This window comes from Balaenoptera borealis (genome assembly GCF_965194805.1).
Source record: "Balaenoptera borealis genome assembly, chromosome: 11".
Taxonomy (NCBI): Eukaryota; Metazoa; Chordata; class Mammalia; order Artiodactyla; family Balaenopteridae; genus Balaenoptera; species Balaenoptera borealis.
In genome coordinates, this window is record NC_138868.1 from 96,104,550 (window position 1) to 96,123,436 (window position 18,887).

The 18,887-nt window shown below is 48.1% G+C and overlaps 1 protein-coding gene across 3 annotated transcripts in view; it reads right to left on the reverse strand.

Annotated features, from left to right (window-relative positions):
• Positions 1–18,887, reverse strand: part of LOC309604809 (uncharacterized protein) — a gene marked incomplete at its 5' end in the record, with an annotated part of 103,080 nt that overhangs the window by 44,778 nt on the left and 39,415 nt on the right. For all 3 annotated transcript variants that reach the window (XM_082339788.1, XM_082339787.1, XM_082339789.1), the window contains one exon: positions 6,584–6,705. In XM_082339788.1, the coding sequence (XP_082195914.1) occupies positions 6,584–6,705 (122 nt within the window). The remainder of the gene's footprint in view (positions 1–6,583; positions 6,706–18,887) is intronic.

An 18,887-nucleotide genomic window follows, 5' to 3' on the forward strand; every position in this document is an offset into this window, starting at 1 on the left:
TTCCTGTTTTCTTAGGAATACAGACAGTCTTTCTGACTTTTTACTAGGCACCCAGCTAAAAGATGACATTTTCCAGCCTCCCGCTTAACTAGCGTGGCCATCAACTAAATACTGGCCAGTGAGACAGAAGTACTGTGTGACACTTCCAGAAAGTCTCCTGAAAAGGAAGGGCCTCCTCCTTCCAGCTGCTGGATGTAATGGCTGGAGCTCTAGAAGCCATTTAGGACCATGAGGTAAACTTGGGAAAGAAGCCACAAAGTGGCAAAGTGACAAGATAGAGAAAGTCTTGGTCCCTAACCCTGTGATCTGCCATAACTCCTTCTGATTTGTTTTATGTCTGATTTGTTTGTTTCTGATTTGTTTTACATCAGGGAGTGAGGTCACTGCTTGGCGGTTTCTGTTACTCAGAGCCAAACCTAGTTCTAATTGATACTGCAGATGAAGTGTACAGAACACTGGACTGAGAGTGAGAGGACAGATTCTTGTCCTGGGTCTGCCGTTAGAGTTGGCTGTAAATTAGGGCCAGTCCCTAAATTCTGTAGGCCTAAGCTTCATGATCTGTAAAATGGGTCCAGATGAGAGAGGAAATGAATTACATAGTTTCAAAGAGCCATTCAATTTCCAAACCAGATACTTCTGTTAAAATTTCAAGATATCCCAGTAACTTAGGATAGACCAGTTAGAGAACCCAGTTCAAGAGTCCCCAGTGTACCAGTGATGACATCTTTCGTCAGCAGGGGTGCCATGAATACTACCAAAGTGAGACACCATTAGGGCACTCAAAAAAACCAATATCACAGACTTCAGAATTTGATAAACTTGACTTCAAATCCCAATGCCACAATTTTCTAACTCTGAGACCTTGGACAAGTCACCTATCCTCATCCTTAAAATGGGCAAACAATATCCAACGTTGCAGGGATATTGGATGGATTCGTGGGAATGTAAACATCAAGCTTATCCAGAGCACCAAAGTGGCACAGTTAATCTCTAGATTGTGCCAAAATAAATTGGATGCCCGGAGAAGAGGCCAGACACCCTGGGCAAACACCCTCTGTCCTCATGGGTCACCAGGATGGGGACCCCGATCCCCACTAGGCCCACACTAAGCCATGTGAATGAGGAAAGACAGCCCAGGTTTCATTCTTCTCTGTAACGGAAAGGGGGTGGGGATCACAAGAAGAGAAAGAAAGACAAAACTGAGGAGCTGAGATTTGGGTGTGTGAGTACTTCAGCAAGAAAGCATATATCTTTATTGGCTCTGGACAGTCTGCCAATCAGCCACGAAATTACCAGCTTCCCTCTCCTCCCAGAAGGGCCTCTGCGGCTGTGCACAAAAGCTGCCAAAGGAACTTCGGGACCTGGAGGATAAAAGCCCCTCTCTGCCTGGTGCGGGCTGATTTGCAATGCATTGCTTCAGCATAATGTCCCAACTCTGCAGCCACACAAAGGCATTTCTGTCCCTATCTGCGAGTTTAATAATTTCTATTTCCTACACCTTGCATTCATAATGCATCCACCCAACATGGGCTTGGGCTGGGCGCTGGCCTCAGGCCTCGGCCATGTCAGTTGCCCTCTCCAGGGGGCCCGGGCTGGAAAACCATTTATTAGACAATTTAGCATCTTCGGAGGATGCAGCAACCGCAGGCAGGCTGCCTGACCTCCTTGAAATATAGCTCAGATGTACTCACCTAGCCCTTCTTGGCCCTTTACCCCACTTCATTAATTTATTTATTCCACGCAGCACCTACTACTGGTAGACATTGTCCCAGCCACGCTAAGAACTGGTTTCATATCACTGATAGCCAGCACTGAGGAGGTGCTATATATATGGGGGAGGGGGGTGATTTGATATGAGAAGTGCACTTAACCGTAACTCTGTGAAGGTTGGTACCATGTCCACTCAAGTTCACTCTTGATATCTTTAGCACTTCACAAAATCTGCACATAATAAGTACTCAATTATATTTGATGAATATTGAGTGAAAACATAAATGACCATCAAGACCTATAAGTAAAATGAAAACAGATTTTGTTTGTTAGGTTTTGCTTTGTTTGGTGTGACTGTGGTGGGGGGGGGAGGGTACCTGTCACAGGAGACCTAAAAGCCAAGGTACCTGTGGAGCTGGCCCTGGAGGAGAGCAGAAGTTCAATTTCACAGAGAAAGGCACGGATGAAAGAAACCGCTCCCTGCAGGGGGAAAGAGCCTGCAGAGGCAAGAAGAACATTAAGAGTTTGGGGCTGAGGGGCAGGCGAGTGAGCTGAAGGAGTAGGTTGGCCCCAGTGATCCAAGGCCTCACTCATTGGCCAGAATTGGGAATGACGTCAGACAAACCTAAGCTTGGGTCCCAGCTTCAGTGTTTATCAGCAGTGTGACTTCCGTCAAGACCTCTCACCTTGCTGAGCCTCCGTTTTCTCTTCTGTAAAATATGGTCACTGCAAATTCCTCCCTTCCGGCATCGCCATGAGGCTCACAAGCAGTGGTCCTGCACGTGAGGCAGGGAGCATGGCTGGTTCATGAGGTCGTGGGTGGAAGCCACATCTGCTTTTCACAGGGATCCTGGCACTTCTGATTCAGGCGGCCCTGAGAGTGGGCAGAATCCAATCCTGTCGTGGACTGCCATGCACCTCTCTCCTCTCTGTTTGGGAAACACCAGCAAGATCACTGTGTCCCCACCCCTGCAGGGAGAGCTAATCCCACCAAGTAGAGTGAGAGGTACAGAGGGCACAAAGGTCTGGGAGCAAACCGTGTGCAGCTGACTCGGGTCAGAGAAGTGCTAGGTGAGTGGCTGATGGTGACCGCGTGTCCCCCAGACACTTCCCTGAGCAGGTGGTACCCACTGTCTGCTCCTTCCTGCAGACAGTGAAGACGGGGACCCCTCTTCCTCCTCTTCCTCTGCCCTCTACCAGCCACATCACAGATGCCTTTCTCTCTGACTCTAATCAGCTCTTCCTATCCTTCTCTGCACCTCCCCACCCGCAGGCTACCTAACCCAGCGCTGAGTTAAGAGTAATATTGGAAAGGTTAGATCTGGAATGGACAATTATCCCCACCCATGTTTCACAGATGAGAAGACTGAGGCCCAGAAAGGTAATGAGACCTGCCCGAAGCCACACACTGAGTCAGTGGTGGAGGCAGTGGCAACTCAGTACACACATGCAGTACACACATGGTTGATTGTTTCTGCCTATACAAGTTAGGAAGCTTCTAGCTGCAAGTAATAAAATGTTCAACCCCAAAGAGCTTAACAATGAAAATATGTATTATCTGATATAACAAGAGGCACTGTTAATTCTGTCGATCAATATCAAGAGCCATTTCTTTCCCTCTCTCTGCTCTGCCATGCTCAGCATGTCGGCAGTTGTCCTCAGGCTCACCTCCTCATGGTCATAAAGTGGCTGCAGCAGCTCTCAGCATCATGCCCTCACATAATAATACTGCTCAAAAAATAAAATGCCCCTCTTTTGTGCTCATTTTAGGGTGAGAAATCCAAGAATCCCTGCAGGCTCTATTGTGTCCCACTGGTTAGAATTGCAAGGCAATTAGATGGAGTATGATTGCCTGGCTGCCTACATGATTCGCCCTCTGGTTCTGGGAGAAGCCAGCTTGCCTTGAGGTGCATGGGTACAGGAGATCTAGACAGAGTAAGTGTTCTGCCAGTAAAGAACAATGTGGAGGCTGAACGGCACGCAGGCAACCAATAGCTGGCCACGCTACCTATGTGTGATGTTGACCTTCAGCTTCTCAGGGACAATGAAGAGACAGCTTTCACTGGAATGCAAAGGTCCATCAGCATTTGTTACAGCCTAAGTCTCTGCTTTGTTCGTCTTTGAACTTGGGCACAGAGCTAAACAGCCAGGATCGAATCCTTACTAGCCCTGTGAGGTGGGATCACCAGCTTGTCCTGGGAGCCTCAATTCACTCAGCCACTTGAGAACAGGAGCTGTACTATTCAAATCTGCACCCCAACGCTTAGCCTCATGCCCCTACACATAGTAGATGCTCACAAAATGTTGCTAAGCCAATGAATAAAGTCTGTAAGCCTAGGATAATTCCCTCTCTCTTACAGGGCTGTAATTGGAATCCAGTGTAATAATGTAGAAAAAAGCATTTTGTTAAAAGTGCAAGGAGGTGTTACTATTTTCATTATTCCCCTCTCTTCTCTTTCCTCTCCACCTCAAAAAAATCTGACTCTATACAAAAAGTTCCCCACTGGAAAACTTGGGAATGGGTGGAGAAGAGAATATGAGAAAACAAATCCTAGTTCAAGGTCTGTGTTAGTCAGTTCAGGCTGCCATAACAAAGTAGCACAGACTGGGGGTCTAAAGCAACTGAAATCTACTTCTCACAGTTCTGGAGGCTGGAAGTCCAAGGTCAAAATGCCGTCAGGGTGGGGTTCTGTTGAGGGCTCTCTTCCTGGCTGGCAGGTGGCCACCTTCTCGCTGTGACCTCACATGGCTTCTTCTCTGTGTGCATGTGGACAGAGAGAGAGCCCTGGTGTCTCTTCCTCTTCTTATAAGGACACCAGTTTTATTGGATTAGAGTCCCACCCATATGATCTCATTTAACATTAATTACCTACCTCTAAATACAGTCATATTAGAGGTTAGGACTTCAACATATGAATTTGGGGGAAGGGGACATAATTCAGTCCATAAATTCTGAGGAGTGTTCTGGAATTGTTCCTCTCATTTTGGGAACCAAACTTAGACATAGCCTGCCCTCTGTGGTCTGTGCCTCAGCAGAATGTCAGAGTAATGGTGGCATCTGTCCCAGGTACATTCTCGGATCTCATCAGCTGACCTGCCATTCTTGGTATCACTCCTGGACTCAGCCAGCCCCAGTTTTATGTATCAGTATTTGTTGTTGCCTCTTTCTCTGCCCAGACCACATGCACAAAATTCTAATGACCCCTTCAGACTCCATTTTCTGGTTTGCTAACCCTGGCCTCCCGCTGAAGCTAAAGGCTCTGCACAGCCCTTCACTTCTGGCATCATTCATCAGGATCGATGAGATTGTGCTGCAGTTCCCAACAATTCCAAAACCACAATCACTTAACAGATTTGTTTCTCACTAATCTACACGCCCAGTGCTGCAGGGCACGGGGCTCTGCTCCACACAGTCATCCAGGGACCTAGGCAGATGTAGGTTCCTCCAGATTGTGACACGGCAGGATTTTCTAAAGACAGAGAGAAAAGAAATGGAGAAAAATGCACACCAACTCTTAAATGCTCACAGAAATGTCATTTCTGGTTGCACTCCGCTGGCTAGAACTGGCCATACAATACAGGTGAACTTGTTCATGTGACAGGAAAGAGAAAAGATGTAGAAATATTGGTGAGCACGAGTAATGTCTATCAAACTCACTCTCTCTAATAACCATGACTTCCCCCTAGCCAGGAAAGCCCCCACATTCCCTTCTTCCCCTCGAGGGTATAGAACATGTATGTATTAATAATTATACATTCTCAACGTATACACCCAACAATAGGCAAAAAGCCTCCCCTTATTTCTGAGTCAATCATTTCAACATTTTTCTACTAAGGTCCCCAGAAATGACAATGGGCGACTCTCTAACTCTCATCGTACCAGAAACTCAAAGTACCTCTGCCTGCTTACCCAGACAGACTGCCCTGCCCTCTCCTATAGCAAGGTATTCAGGAGTGACCTCATCATTAGCCCGCCGCTGCCCCAACCCCCTTGATGGACTACGCTGGGGAGCACTAAGCACCCAGGGTGTCCCCTCCACCCAGGGCCCCAGTCCCACCCAAAGATAAATAATTCAAGCCAAGACATTCGACCGTGCTGCTACCATGCCAGGGATTTAGTGCACGCATCGCTCATGCTCCTCTTGCCGCCACAAGAAATATTACAAATTGATCCACAGGACCTGACTCCCTGCTCATACTTCTCCTGGCTGCCACTGATGCTTCTCTCTAGAAGTAAAGGCTGAGCTGGTGACAGCAGGATTTAAGTCTGGTGTGGGGGGCGGGGGAGGTGTTGGGGATGGTCAGCTGAGAAGCTGAGAAGGGTGGACTGCGGGAGGAGAGGCCAAAGAGCTGGGCCTCGATGATGATGTAAAATGCTAGGTGTCTCCACCAAGAGTCCCCGTGGGGAGATAAGGCAAACCCTTTGCAGCTCAGTAAGCAGGACCTTTGTCTTGTCTCCTTTAGAGTAAGGACCAAAAATACTAACATGAGCCACCAGTTCTTGAGCCATTATTATGTGCTAAGCACTTTTCTGAATGCTTTATATGTAAATATATTCATTTGGATTAATTAGAATTAGGCTCAGCTGGGAGTGACAGTAAACCCTAAATAACAGTAGTTTAAGTAGGATGCTTATTTTAGCTCTTGAGGTGAGCTGTCCAGGGCTAGTATTCACATCACAGTATTTAAAACCCAGGTTCCTTCTGTCTTGTTGCTCTGCCTGTATGGCCTCCACTTCTAAAGCCACTTTGTGCCCCAACACGACTGTTCCAGTTCCAGCCACTGTGCCTGAATTCCTGCCAGCAGGATGGAGTAACAGGAGGATAAGAGCATGACCCTTCTCTTTAAGGGCACTTCTAGAAGCCACACTTACAGCTTCAACTTGCATTCCTTTGGCCCAACCTTAGTCACGTGGCCACAGCAGTAAAGGAGGCTGGGAAACGTAGTCTTGATTCCAGTCAGCCACGTGCTCCAGGCAGCTAACATCTGAGAGTTCTATTGGTGTAGAAGAAGAAGAGAAAAGTGACTGAGGGACCACTAGCAGCATCACTCATGTCATTCACCTCACAACAACTTCTTGAGGTAGTACTGTTATTAAATGCTTTTTACAGATAAGGTAACTGGCATACAAAATTTCTGCATGAAATTCCCTGACCAAAATCATTATTATCCTTCAACTTACTTACTGAATGTCAATGACCTTCCACCTTGCATTAATAGTGTTTATCTCTCAGGCTACACAAGGCGGGCTGCACAGTGCCCTTGAAGGCAGGGCGATACATTTAATTCATTTCTTTCTCCCTGGTGCCTGATACCATGCCTGGCATAAAGGGGACATTCAGCAAATAAACATTTGTGATACTAGATCAAATATAATTCTTTCCTTTGCTCTGTCATGATCACCCTTACTATCAAAAACCAATTAATTAGCTGTTACCCGCATTGGCACTCTTAACTCAAGATCAACAGACGTGGCATCCACTGCCCAAGAACTGATCATCTAAATCTGGGAGAATTTGAAATGGAAAGAATAACACCCACCTCTTCCCCTACCCTCTTATCTGGAGATGAGAGACCCTGCTCTCCTGTTGGAGGAACTCTCATGGGCTTTCTAGCCGAGAGGAAAGAAACTCCTGCCTCCCCAGGGGAGAGAAGCAGGGCTGCTCCCAAGAATATGGAACTGCTGATCAGCCTGCTTTGCAGATGCCCCCCCACTGCCTCCCCCGACGCTGACGAGGCTGAGAGCAGTTCAGGCAGAGTTCATCTTAAGCGACTCCGTCATCACCCCCACTCTCAGCCCACTCTTCGCGGCATTTGCAATTTCTCTGCTCCGGGGGTCATGTCTCCAGTGTGCCCTCCCTGAGTAATTGTGAAATTATTATGGTTGGTGATTTTAATTTAAATTGGATGGAGGAATGTCATACTGCGGTCGACTCATTTGCTATGGATTTTCACTTAACCAAATTGATTAGTCAACCAACTAGACTTAACTTGAGAGTTGTAATCATTCATTATTAGATCTCATTTTTCCCAACACACCCAGATGATGTCAAGAAATTAAAACTGCAGCAAAAACTCCAGAAATGTCTTCTCATCAAGGCAGTGGGATCTGATTGAAGCGTTCCAGAGATGAAACAGGCTGTGGAAATCTGTGGGGGGGCCACCAGGGCCAAACTCCTTGGTGCTGCCCCAGAAGAATGGCCAAAAGAAAAGAATTGGGAATTCATGGGGAGGAGAGCAGGCTATCAATCCTTTCCTCCCTCTCCCATGTGTCAAACTTCTACTCATTCTTCAAGAGCCATCTCAAATACTACCTCTTCTTTGAAGCTTTCCATAACTTCCCAGGCAGAGTAATTTGCCATCTTTTCCACTCCTGTATACATCTCTATTATAGGAACCAGTAGGTTTTCGGGTAATTATTGTTTAAATATCTTTTCTCCTCTAAATTAAAGCTCCTTAAGTCCAGGGTCAGGTTTTAGTCAATAACATATCCTGTCTGAAAAAGAATATATATATATATAGAGAGAGAGAGAGAGACAGAGAGAGAGAGAGAGGTTTATCTGAATCACTTTGCTGTACACATGAAACATTGCAAATCAACTACAGTTCAATTTTGAAAAACGAATGTAATGTATAAAAAAAAAAAGTTTCCTGACTCTATCACTGTGCTTAGCACATAGTAGGCCGGCAGTAAATATTTCGCTATAGATTGAATGAGTGAATAAATACACTGCCTAAAGGACAATGCACTGGGATGGATTCTGTGGGCAGAGCAAAATTCACCACTGTGGATTCCTGCAACTGCCCAAGAGTGGAAGGGAGATGGCTCAGCTGCTACAGGTATGAATCATATCTAGAGATTAACGTGGACGTTACGCTGAGTGTGACGCACCTGTATGCTCTGACTGCCGGTAAAAGCTAATATGATTGTCAGTTGCTTCAACAACACTAAAGAATATATCCAAAAAAAAGGGACAGTCATTGTGCTTTTGCCCTGGACAGTCTAGTCCCAGAACATCACTTAGAAGGACACTGCAGACTGAAATCTGGGAAAAGAGGTCCCATATGGTGAGGGCTGGCTTCATGGGCATACAACCCTGAGCTTGATTTAACCCTGCCTGCTGTCACCATCCTGAAATTCCTGGTAATTCTTGAACAAAGGTCCCCACATTTTTTCAAGACCCATGCAAATTATGTAGCTGGTCCTGCATATGGGGGAGGAAACCATGTCACATGAAAAATAGCTAAAGAACCTAGGGTGATTTGCCTGGAGAGGGGAAGCCTCAGTGGGGACATCCTAACTGTCTCCAAATACCTAAAGACAGTCAAGGGGGAGAAGAATGAGACTCTTTCTGTGCTACCCCAGAGGACAGAACCAGGACCATGGGGTTGAGGCTCATTTAGATTTGGGGCTGATGTTGGCAGGCAAGGGGCAGGGGCACTCTGCATTGACTAGAACTATCTATTTGCAAAAGACTCCTGGGAAATGAAGTACAGTCCACGGCTGGAGGTATTCAAGCTGAGACTATACTTGGCATGGAATATTGTTGAGGCAGAGGAGGAAGCAGCAGACGGGGGGGTGGGGGGTGGACTGAAGGATTCATAAAATCCCTCCCAGTGCTTTGATCCTATGCTTCCAAGGCTAGGCAATCCCCTTTCTAATGCAGAGTAGGGGCAAGTGGAAGGGAGTGGAGAGAAGCAGAGGGGAGTGAAGGGGGAGAGAATCACTGTCTGGGGTAAGTAGATGTGGACCGTGACCCTTGACGTATAACTGCTGCAGCCAGAGGTGAAAGGAGGAAGCTTCACAATCGACCCTCCTCTAAGTCTTTCCCAGCAGCCTTCCTTCCTGTCACTCGTGGAGGAGCTTTAGCTGCCAGGGGCAGTGTTACCTGGGCAAATGGTCAGCATCCTCTCTCACCCACAGCCAACAAACACCCCCCCAGTGGATTTAATCACCCACCCAGGGTGTATGTGCGGGCTGAGGAGAAGGTAGCAGTGGCTAACGAGGAGTTAAGTCCATGATCAACCCTCAAAGTTGTCCTAAGTGGCTTTGATCCAGAAAGATCCAGGGAGTCTTAACACAAAAAATAAGTTCCAGACCAATTGCTTCCTTCCTGGCTCCTGGAATCATTTTTCCAGCCGTGCTGTCTGCATACCCCATGGGAGCTATTCGTTAATGAGGGTGAGAAATGCCTAAATTATGCCTCTGGTTCACGTCCAACTCATTCAGAAGGTAAGAAAGTGAGATAACTCACTCCCGCACCGTTTCAACCATTATCATCGAATCATTTCCGTTCAGCACAGAGAGGCCATTGACCAGGAGACCCAAACTGCACATACTGCCCCTCATTTCTGCATCTCACACCGGACCCCCGGGCTCCCCCTTTTCCTTGCTATTTTCTTTATCAATGGAAACTTTGTTTCCCTTTCCCTCGGCCCCTACCTGGGCACCTGATCTTATCTCTCTCCGTCTGGTTTGGAGATCAACCACATTGAACCCTTTCAACAGTCTCTTCCCTGGAGAGGAGAAGCAGTTTCATGCTGCCACTTGCTGCAAGGGATAGGCAGTGTGACAGGTCCCCTCCTCCTCTCCCCACCTCACCTACCCGCCAGCACCTCCAGCTTCAGATGGGCTCTGCAAACTGCCACCATTTGGGGGAGAGCAGAAGTCAGAGAGGAAGGGGATCCGAACAAAGGCTTTATTCAAACTCCTGCATGCTAACATCTCCAAAAAGCTTTTAACAGAGACCATCATTTCCCTCCAAGAATCAATGCATTTTAATTCATACGAAGATATTTGTCTGCTGCAGTTCCTTCGAGGCGTAGAAACACGTTTAACAAAACAAGTCAGCCTCGCGTGGAGACAAACGCGCCAGCTTCTCCCTGAAATTACTGGAAGTTCATTTTCAAAAGCCGTCCTGTTTTCTGGGAATCAATGCATATCAAGTAAAATCAATAGCTTCTCCGTGCGGATGGGCTGAGACACCAAACTGATCTAGCGTTCCAGTGCATTTGTATCCAAATCTAGACGTTCTCAACAAGTCAATGAATTTAAGCGTCTGCCAGTGTCTTTTCACTTAAAACTAATCTGTTTGCTGATCGGACTGCACATTTCCAGAGCGCGTAGTAATATACTCTGTGTGTTTACCAGATCCCATTGTACATTAACTCAAATAAAAATATTTCCACTTAACTTAAAATCGAGTTTGTCCCAACTTTAGCAATGCTCATGGGAATGAACTTTAGCCAGTGTGCTAGCCCAGCTCTCCCAGAGAACAAGGCCTGGTGCCCTCTCTCTGGCACCAAGGGTGTGGTCTCTCTGGGGCTGACTGATATATTCTGGAACAAAGTCCTTCCTGCTTCTGTGGACCATCAACTCCAGGATTAGATGGAGCATCAAAGGATGTGTTTGGTCACCCTGCCTCCCAAACTGGAGATTTCCCCTAAGCCACTCTGCAGAAGGAGGTCCCTCTTCAGTTCCTAGAAATCACCTAGGAGCATAGCTCTGCAGTCACTCATCCTGTATGTGCAACCAAGGACCGTTCCCATATAGGTTATGACAGAATATTGACTTTGCTGTACACCTGAAACTAACACAATGTTGTAAATCAACTATACTCTGATAAAAAATAATTAAAGAAAAGGACCGTTCTCTAATGAGCCACTTATAGGGCACCTACTATGTGCAAGGCTGCGTGGACATTCAAAGAAGTAAAGGGGTGGCTATAGCCTAGAAACCAATGGCCTCGGATGGAGGGGCTCTGATCCGTGTTTCAGATGGTCAGTCAGCCAATGTTCCTCAAGCCCCACAGTGTCCAGATTCTGTGCTAAGCACAGGGAAACAGTGATGGACATATCAGACAAAGCCCACTGCTTGCAAGCTCCCCAAGAGAAAAATCAAATGAATCAGTACAAGAAACCAACGATTAATTATATGTGTGGGCAAAGCACTGCTAGGGAAAAATACAGGCTGCTGAGGAGCAAAGAGCAGCATCTAAACTAGTGGTAGGAGGGAGGCAGGGGGGCGGGGCTGTGCCTGCTACTCTCTATACCAGCACTTTACTTCATCTTCACAAGTTTGTAAGGAGTTACAAGCATCCCCAATTTGCAGGTGAAGAAACTGAGGCTCACAGTTGCTTACCAGCTCCATGAGACCACTAGGAAGTGACACTCGTCCGAAAAGAACAAATTATCAAGTGGCAGAGTCAGGATTCAAGCCCAGGACTGTCAAAGGCTGGACCCGTGCTTTCCCCACTGTGCCACCTGCCCTTCACATGCAAAGTGATCAACAGCACAAGCCATTATGTGTTCCTAGGAGCAAGCCAGACCCAGAGGGGCAGTGGTGTCTGGATTTAGAAGACGAGGAGAGCCCCAGGGTCTGAGGTCTGTATCAGGGAAGGCTTCCCAGAGAAGGTGGCTCTGGAACCAAGTCAGAGAAATGCTGAGGAAGGGAAAGGTCCCAGACAATAGGCACAGCTGGGGCAAAGGCTCAGAAGTGGGAAAAAATATTCTTTTAGGGGGGGAGTGAGACCAGGCCAGGCTCATGTACCAGTTCTGTATAGCGGAGTCATAGGGGATGAACCTGCCTAGGGAGCACGGAACTAGATTCTAGAAGACCTTGAATGTCACACTCCAGGTGCGTTCTTTGATTGGATCCCAGGTTCCAAAGCTGCTGCTGGTCTTAAAGAAGCCCAGGGTCAAGCATACACTTCCCTGTGCCCAGGACAACCCCATCCAGACCTCCTTTGATCCCACAGGGTCCCTCTCCCCACCTATCTCTGACTAGCAGCTCTCGGGGAATGCTACTGAAGGAGCCTGGTCCCTAGCTCCGAGAAGCCTCAAGGCATCACCATGGAGACGATACAGGCTGCAGCCACACAAAAGGAGCTGTGAGCTCCCCAGCTCACCTGGGACTCCGAGCTAACAAGGAGGTGGCAAAAGTGTTTCATTTTCTCTCTTCTTCTTGAACTCTCTAAAAAAGAAGAGGCAATTCACACAGGCAAACAAACCCCACCCTGCCCTGCAAGGAAGATGCTAGGTCCACCCTTCCACGGTAGCTGGCCTCCTTCTGAGAGAGGGAGGGAGAACCCTGTATCTGAAGGTCTACAACAGGAGGTTCCTAGGAAAGAAAGATGATGGAAGGATGAACGGGAAACCTAGGGCTGTTCACCTTTTCTCCTACCCAAATGGAGGAGCAACTCAGCCATGTGTGTCGATGTAAGTTGATATCTTTTGCTTCATTCACTTTGGGGTTCTGAAGTGCAGACAACCTCTATACTTGCTGCAAGCCCAGGATCCTTCATATTAGGGTGAGTCAAGCCAATTGGGTTCACTGGGATGACTTCCACACCATCCCCACTCAAGAGCTGCATCCTGGCCTAAGCATCCCGATGCAACCTGTCCCCATTTAGCATCCCAGGGAATCCTGACTCTGCACAGAAGGGCAGGAGTGTCTGAGTGGTGCAGGAGGAAAAGAGGAGAGAAGGGATGGAGGTACTGGGATACGCAGAAACAGGGCTGGGGCGGAATGCGGAAAGGAAGGCTGTTGCTTCTGAGCTGGGAAGGGAGGAGACAGGGAGCATCTCCAGCCAGCAAGCAATCTTCACACATGCATTGTCGTTTTCTTCTGCAAAGGGGTGAGAAGAGGGGAGAGGGAGAGGTGGCAGCAAGAGAGGGAGCAGGCGGGAGAGGTGAGAAATCCAGCATCTTCAGACCTGCCCACACTGCTGGCTTCTCTACTGTGAGCAATACCTCATCTCACAGTCATTAGAGAGCCCACAGGAGAGATGCAAGGCGGACAACCCGAAGGGTGAGAAAATAAAGAGAAGGGATGCGCATACATGGATGTGCGCCTGGACTTCTTGGGAGAGATGGGCCCCAGCCTGAAGCTGTCCCAGCCCCCAAATTCCCAGAATCCTTGGAGTGGCTAATGGACCAGCTCTCTTGTCACTCCAAAAGCCCCAGGAGCACCCAGCAGGCAGAGAGTCCCCATGTCTGATCCGAACTCTGTTCCTCTTTCCTTGCCTTCTCCTGGAGCAAACAGGGTCTCAGCTTTCCTTCCAGTCTGGCCGAGCCCCTTCCAGCTCACGAGCAAAGACCAATAAACTGGGAGGCTAGGGAGGGGAGCAGTCCCCAGAATAGCCCTGGCAAGATGAGCACTTGCTACTGAGAGTACAGGTCAGTCCCTGACAGCCCTCTACTCAGAGCTTGCCACAGTTCCCAACTCACTCAGGGTAAAAGCCAAAGTTCCTACATAAAGGCCCTGTGAAATCTGCCTACACACCCCTCTGACCCATGACATTTCTGAACTCCCCTGGTGCATTGCCTCTCACCTGCTCTGACCAGATCACAGCATCTCCTTCTTACTCTCCAAGCACATAAGATGCCCTTTGGGCCTCAGGGCCTTTGTACTTGCTGTTTCCCCTGCGCAGAACATTTTCTTCAGATGTTTTCACATCTCTCTCTCTCGGGCCTGAATTTCAACATTACTTTCTCAGTGAGACTTCTTAGTTCCTCCATCTAAAATCCCAGCCACCCCTACTCCTCTTCCTAGTTCTACTTTGTCTCAGCTTTTATCACCATCTTTAATTACTTATTCACCTAGTTCATTGTCAGGATCCTTCACTGGAGTGCACATTCCGTGAAGGCAGGGAGTTTTGACTGTTTTGTTTTCTGTTGTTTCCTCAGCACCTAGAAGCATCTTGGCAGATGGTAGGTCCTCAATAACTATTCATGCAATGAAAGACACATCCCTACGTTGGCTCCTCCCACTTCCCCGGAAGTGCATACGGCAATGCTTCTTCCAAATACCTCTGAAGACACCCACCCTCCTGGAAAACTACTTATACTTTGGACTCAGACTGAGACTGTCAGGAGAAAGATGGCAGGGAATAACAGAATGGGGATTTCCTCCTTCCAGGTCCAGAGTGGGCAGGATATGGGTGAAAGGGGATGCTTCAGAGTGGGAACCCCACTGATCACCATGGGCACAGAGCAAAGTCACTGTGATCACTAGCCTCTCCTTTGGTGAGGATACACACACACACACACACACACACACACACACGTTTCCTCCGCCAGTCACTGGGGTTTGAGGAAAAGAGCTCCAGAGACAGGTGATGGATTCCAGTCCCTCCTGTCAGCATCGGACTCTGCAGACCTTAGTGCCGGCAGTCATCTCACCAAGCTGCTGAGACCTGGTTTCCCTCACTGTTCAATGGGGCCAGAAATGCACCCTCATCCTCTACCTGCAGTGTAAGAGTGGGGTGAGGGTCTCAGTTGGTCTCAGGTGTGGCCACCTTTGTAAATACCATCCTACTGAAAAGCATCCTTAGTGCCCACACAACTTTTGCTGATTTCTACCTACAGTTGGTGAGGGTGGGGCTGGAGGGCTAAAGAAACAAAAGCAAAAGGAAGAAAAGTAACACCCCCATAGCAGGCCATTAGGCAAAGCACCAAACCGTTCCAGCTGAGCTTACTTCCCGCTGGAGCAGAGGCCTTTTGCAAGTTGGATTAACATTGAGAACCACAAAGGCAAGCCAATGGCTCCCAGGCACGGGTGCCATCCCCGTCCGCCCACCCCCCATCTGGGCAGGTGGGACCCAGGGCAAAGCACACACTTTTCAGGCAGATGAGTCAGGTGCCCATGACACTGTAAAGGTGGCTCGGGGCTGGAAGGCGCTGAACGAGGCACCCTGGCCCCAGCCGGGCTAGCCCACCATCATTTGTAATTGAGCTTATCGCAGGCCGTTCTCACTGTCGCTGTCACTTAAAGCCATTTGACGTCATTGAGCCTCTGGAAAAAGGAGAAGGGAGGGAGGGAAGAGGCAAAAGCAGGAGAAACAAAAGGAGTTTCGTAGCAGGACTTCAAAAAAGCCAAGTGTTTGAAAAGATCTTTGCTAAGGTTCTGACCTACTTTGCATGCGGATAAGCCATCTCCTTCGCTTTCAAAGAAAAAAAAAAAAATATCCCGCACAAAGTGGTCGCAGCTCTATTCAGCAGAGCCAGGGCTTCACTGCAGAAAGGGGCTTTAGCACTATAATCAGACCTCATTTAGGAGCCATGATTTGGGTAATTATGTAAGATCTCAGCCTCTCTTCTTTCAGGGCCGCGCATAGTCCTGGAAGATGGGGCTGCCAGAGTGAGGCAACCAGGGCTGAGAGAGGAGGTGCCTAGCCAGCACAGCTGCAGGGAGCAAACTTCTTCACTCCAGAACACCAGGTCACACCCTAACCCAGGTGCAGACCTGGGCTCTGACCTCTCCCAGCTGGGTAAGCTTGTGTTTTCTTCTCGTGCTTACACCTCAGATGGTGAGTCAGGTAACAGCCACAAGTGAACCCTCCTGGTCCAGTACCTGGCACATAGCAGGTGCTCAATAATGGTGACTCTCGTCCCTGTTTTCTAGAATGAGTTGAGAAGAGTCATCCCATCCTGCTCACAGATTCCTCGGACCCATGAATGCCAACTGCGGTCTCCAGCCCCCAGTGATTAGAACATAAGCAGAGGGCTTCCCTGGTGGCGCAGTGGTTGAGAATCCGCCTGCCAATGCAGGGGACACGGGTTCGAGCCCTGGTCTGGGAAGATCCCACGTGCCGCGGAGCAACTAGGCCCGTGAGCCACAATTACTGAGCCTGCGCGTCTGGAGCCTGTGCTCCGCAACAAGAGAGGCCGCGATGGTGAGGCCTGCGCACCGCGATGAAGAGTGGCCCCCGCTTGCCGCAACTGGAGAAAGCCCTCGCACAGAAACGAAGACCCAACACAGCCATAAATAAATAAATAAACAAATACTTTAAAAAAAAAAAAAAAAAGAACATAAGCAGAGTCAGGGCCCACAGAGCGAGGGGCCGGCTCAACTGCTGGAAATGCCCAGCCTGCAGAGGGCCGCAGGCAGTCTGAAATCAGAACAAATGGGACACATGAAGGGGCAGGAAAAGAGGCACAAGGACATGGGAGTGGAGGAACAAGGGACACTCTGCGGAGAACAGATGGCGAGGGTGGCCATGCTCCCTCACCTACCACCTTGCCCCACGGCCTCATTGCCCCACTGACCCATAGGGTACAACACCCTGAACTTGGTCCCCGAGAGAGAGAAGAAAGTGTTATGTATGTGGGGGACATTATAGGACAGTTACAATGTTTGAGAGAAATGAGATGAGCTGGGATAGAGATCAGAGGGGAAAGAAGGAGAAACTCTTGTGAAATTGGACTAAGTGTTTGTTGTCATTAAAATAATGAATGGTATTAATAATTTTATTATATCGCCCTCACAACAATCCTATGAGGTTGGTACTGTTAGGGGACATTGTGATTCCCATTTTATAGATGAGGCAACCAAAGTTCAGAGAGAAACTCTAAACTGTTCAGAATCGCACAGCTAGTCTGAGAGTCTATGTCTGAATCAAGAGTCTGGGATCTCAGTTACTCTATGCTGCCTCCAAAGCCTTTGTATTCATTCAATAAATATGTAATGAGCACCCACTGTGGGTGTCAGGTTCTGATCCAGGCACTGGAGATACAGCAATAAGCACAACCGAATAAGTCTCCACCCTCCTGGCACCCACACGGGTCAGCTTTGTGGGTTTTGAAGCCGCAGGCTTCCCCTTCCCCAGCATGATGAGGGATACTCCAGGAACATACTCCAGGGATGAAAATAAACTCTTTTAATCTCAAATTCAAGCATCTAAGAGTAGGTCAATGTCTTTTGAAAATCTAATCACTTTGTGAATTCCAAACAAAGACGAAATTAATTGTGGATTATCCTTTGGCTTCGGGTTGCCCTCTGAATGCAACCTCTGGCAAACGAGCTACCATTGGCTCCCTGGGCCTTGGTCAGAAGGGCTTTGAGGATTTGAGTGCCCAGTGCCTCCTCCAGGTCCCTGGACAGGGGCATCTTTGACTGGTCTGATGGTGGGCACGGGCGTCCTTTGCCTCTCACCCTGTTGCCATTCATCTGTGGGTCACCTAATCCAAGGGCAGAAGAGAAGGGCCAGAGCTCTGCCAACCTCTACCCCTCCCAATTCAGGCAGGATTAAACCCCCAGACAAAGAATACTCAGGGCAAATGTGCAAAGATCTCACAAGCTAAGAAATGCACATGCTTTTTGGTCTAGAGTACCATTCAAGGCATTATCCCATGTAATCCTTACACCTTCCACCCAAAGACGTAAGCATAAGGATGTTTGATTCAGCATTGTTTATGATAATAAAAATGGAAGCTCATAAATATCTATGAATAAAGGAATCATGAAATAAACCATAGTATAGCCATCCTGTGGAATACAACATATCTGGTAAAAAGAATCAAGTGGAGAAATAGACACTGCCATGAAAGATGCAAACATATTCAGTAAAAAAGCAAGCCACAGACAATATGTTTGATATAGTCCTATTTTTTTTTTTAAACCTGTGTGCCTGTTGAGGGGTACACAATTTCAAATAAGATAATGCATGCAAAACTTTAGCACAGTGTCCAGCATATAGAAAGTTCTAGATATACGTAGCTATTATTTCCAAATATATATATATTTTTTTAATTTTATTTATTTATTTATTTTCTTATGGCTGTGTTGGGTCTTTGTTTCTGTGTGAGGGCTTTCTCCAGTTGCGGCAAGCGGGGGCCATTCTTCATCGCGGTGCACGGGCCTCTCACTATTGCGGCCACTCTTGTTGCGGAGCACAGGCTCCAGACACGCAGGCTCAGTAATTGTGGCTCACGGGCCTAGTTGCCCCGTGGCATGTGGGATCTTCCCGGACCAGGGCTCGAACCCGTGTTCCCTGCATTGGCAGGCAGATTCTCAACCGCTGCGCCACCAGGGAAGCCCTCCAAATATATTTTTAAAGGTGGGGCATAAGGAAGACTCTACACCAGGCACCCCCAGTGCTTGCGCCTGGGGGCAGGAGTGGGATGGGGATGGTTCTGAAACTGAGCGTCCACCATGAGCTATTCTTAGTCTATTGTTTGAATGTTTCACATCAGGCATGCATAATGTTTGCAGCTTTCAAAACACAAAAGGGGGAGGAATACGCTGAGCTTCACTTTCCCAAATACTGTCAGAGGAGCTTTCCTTGATCCTGTGTCCTTTGGCCTTTGACAGTTCTCTCTGGTGTGTTCGCTGAGCGCCTCCTGAGCAGCTTCGGGACATGGCTTTGCTTCTCTCCCCCCTTCGCAGAGGAACTGAG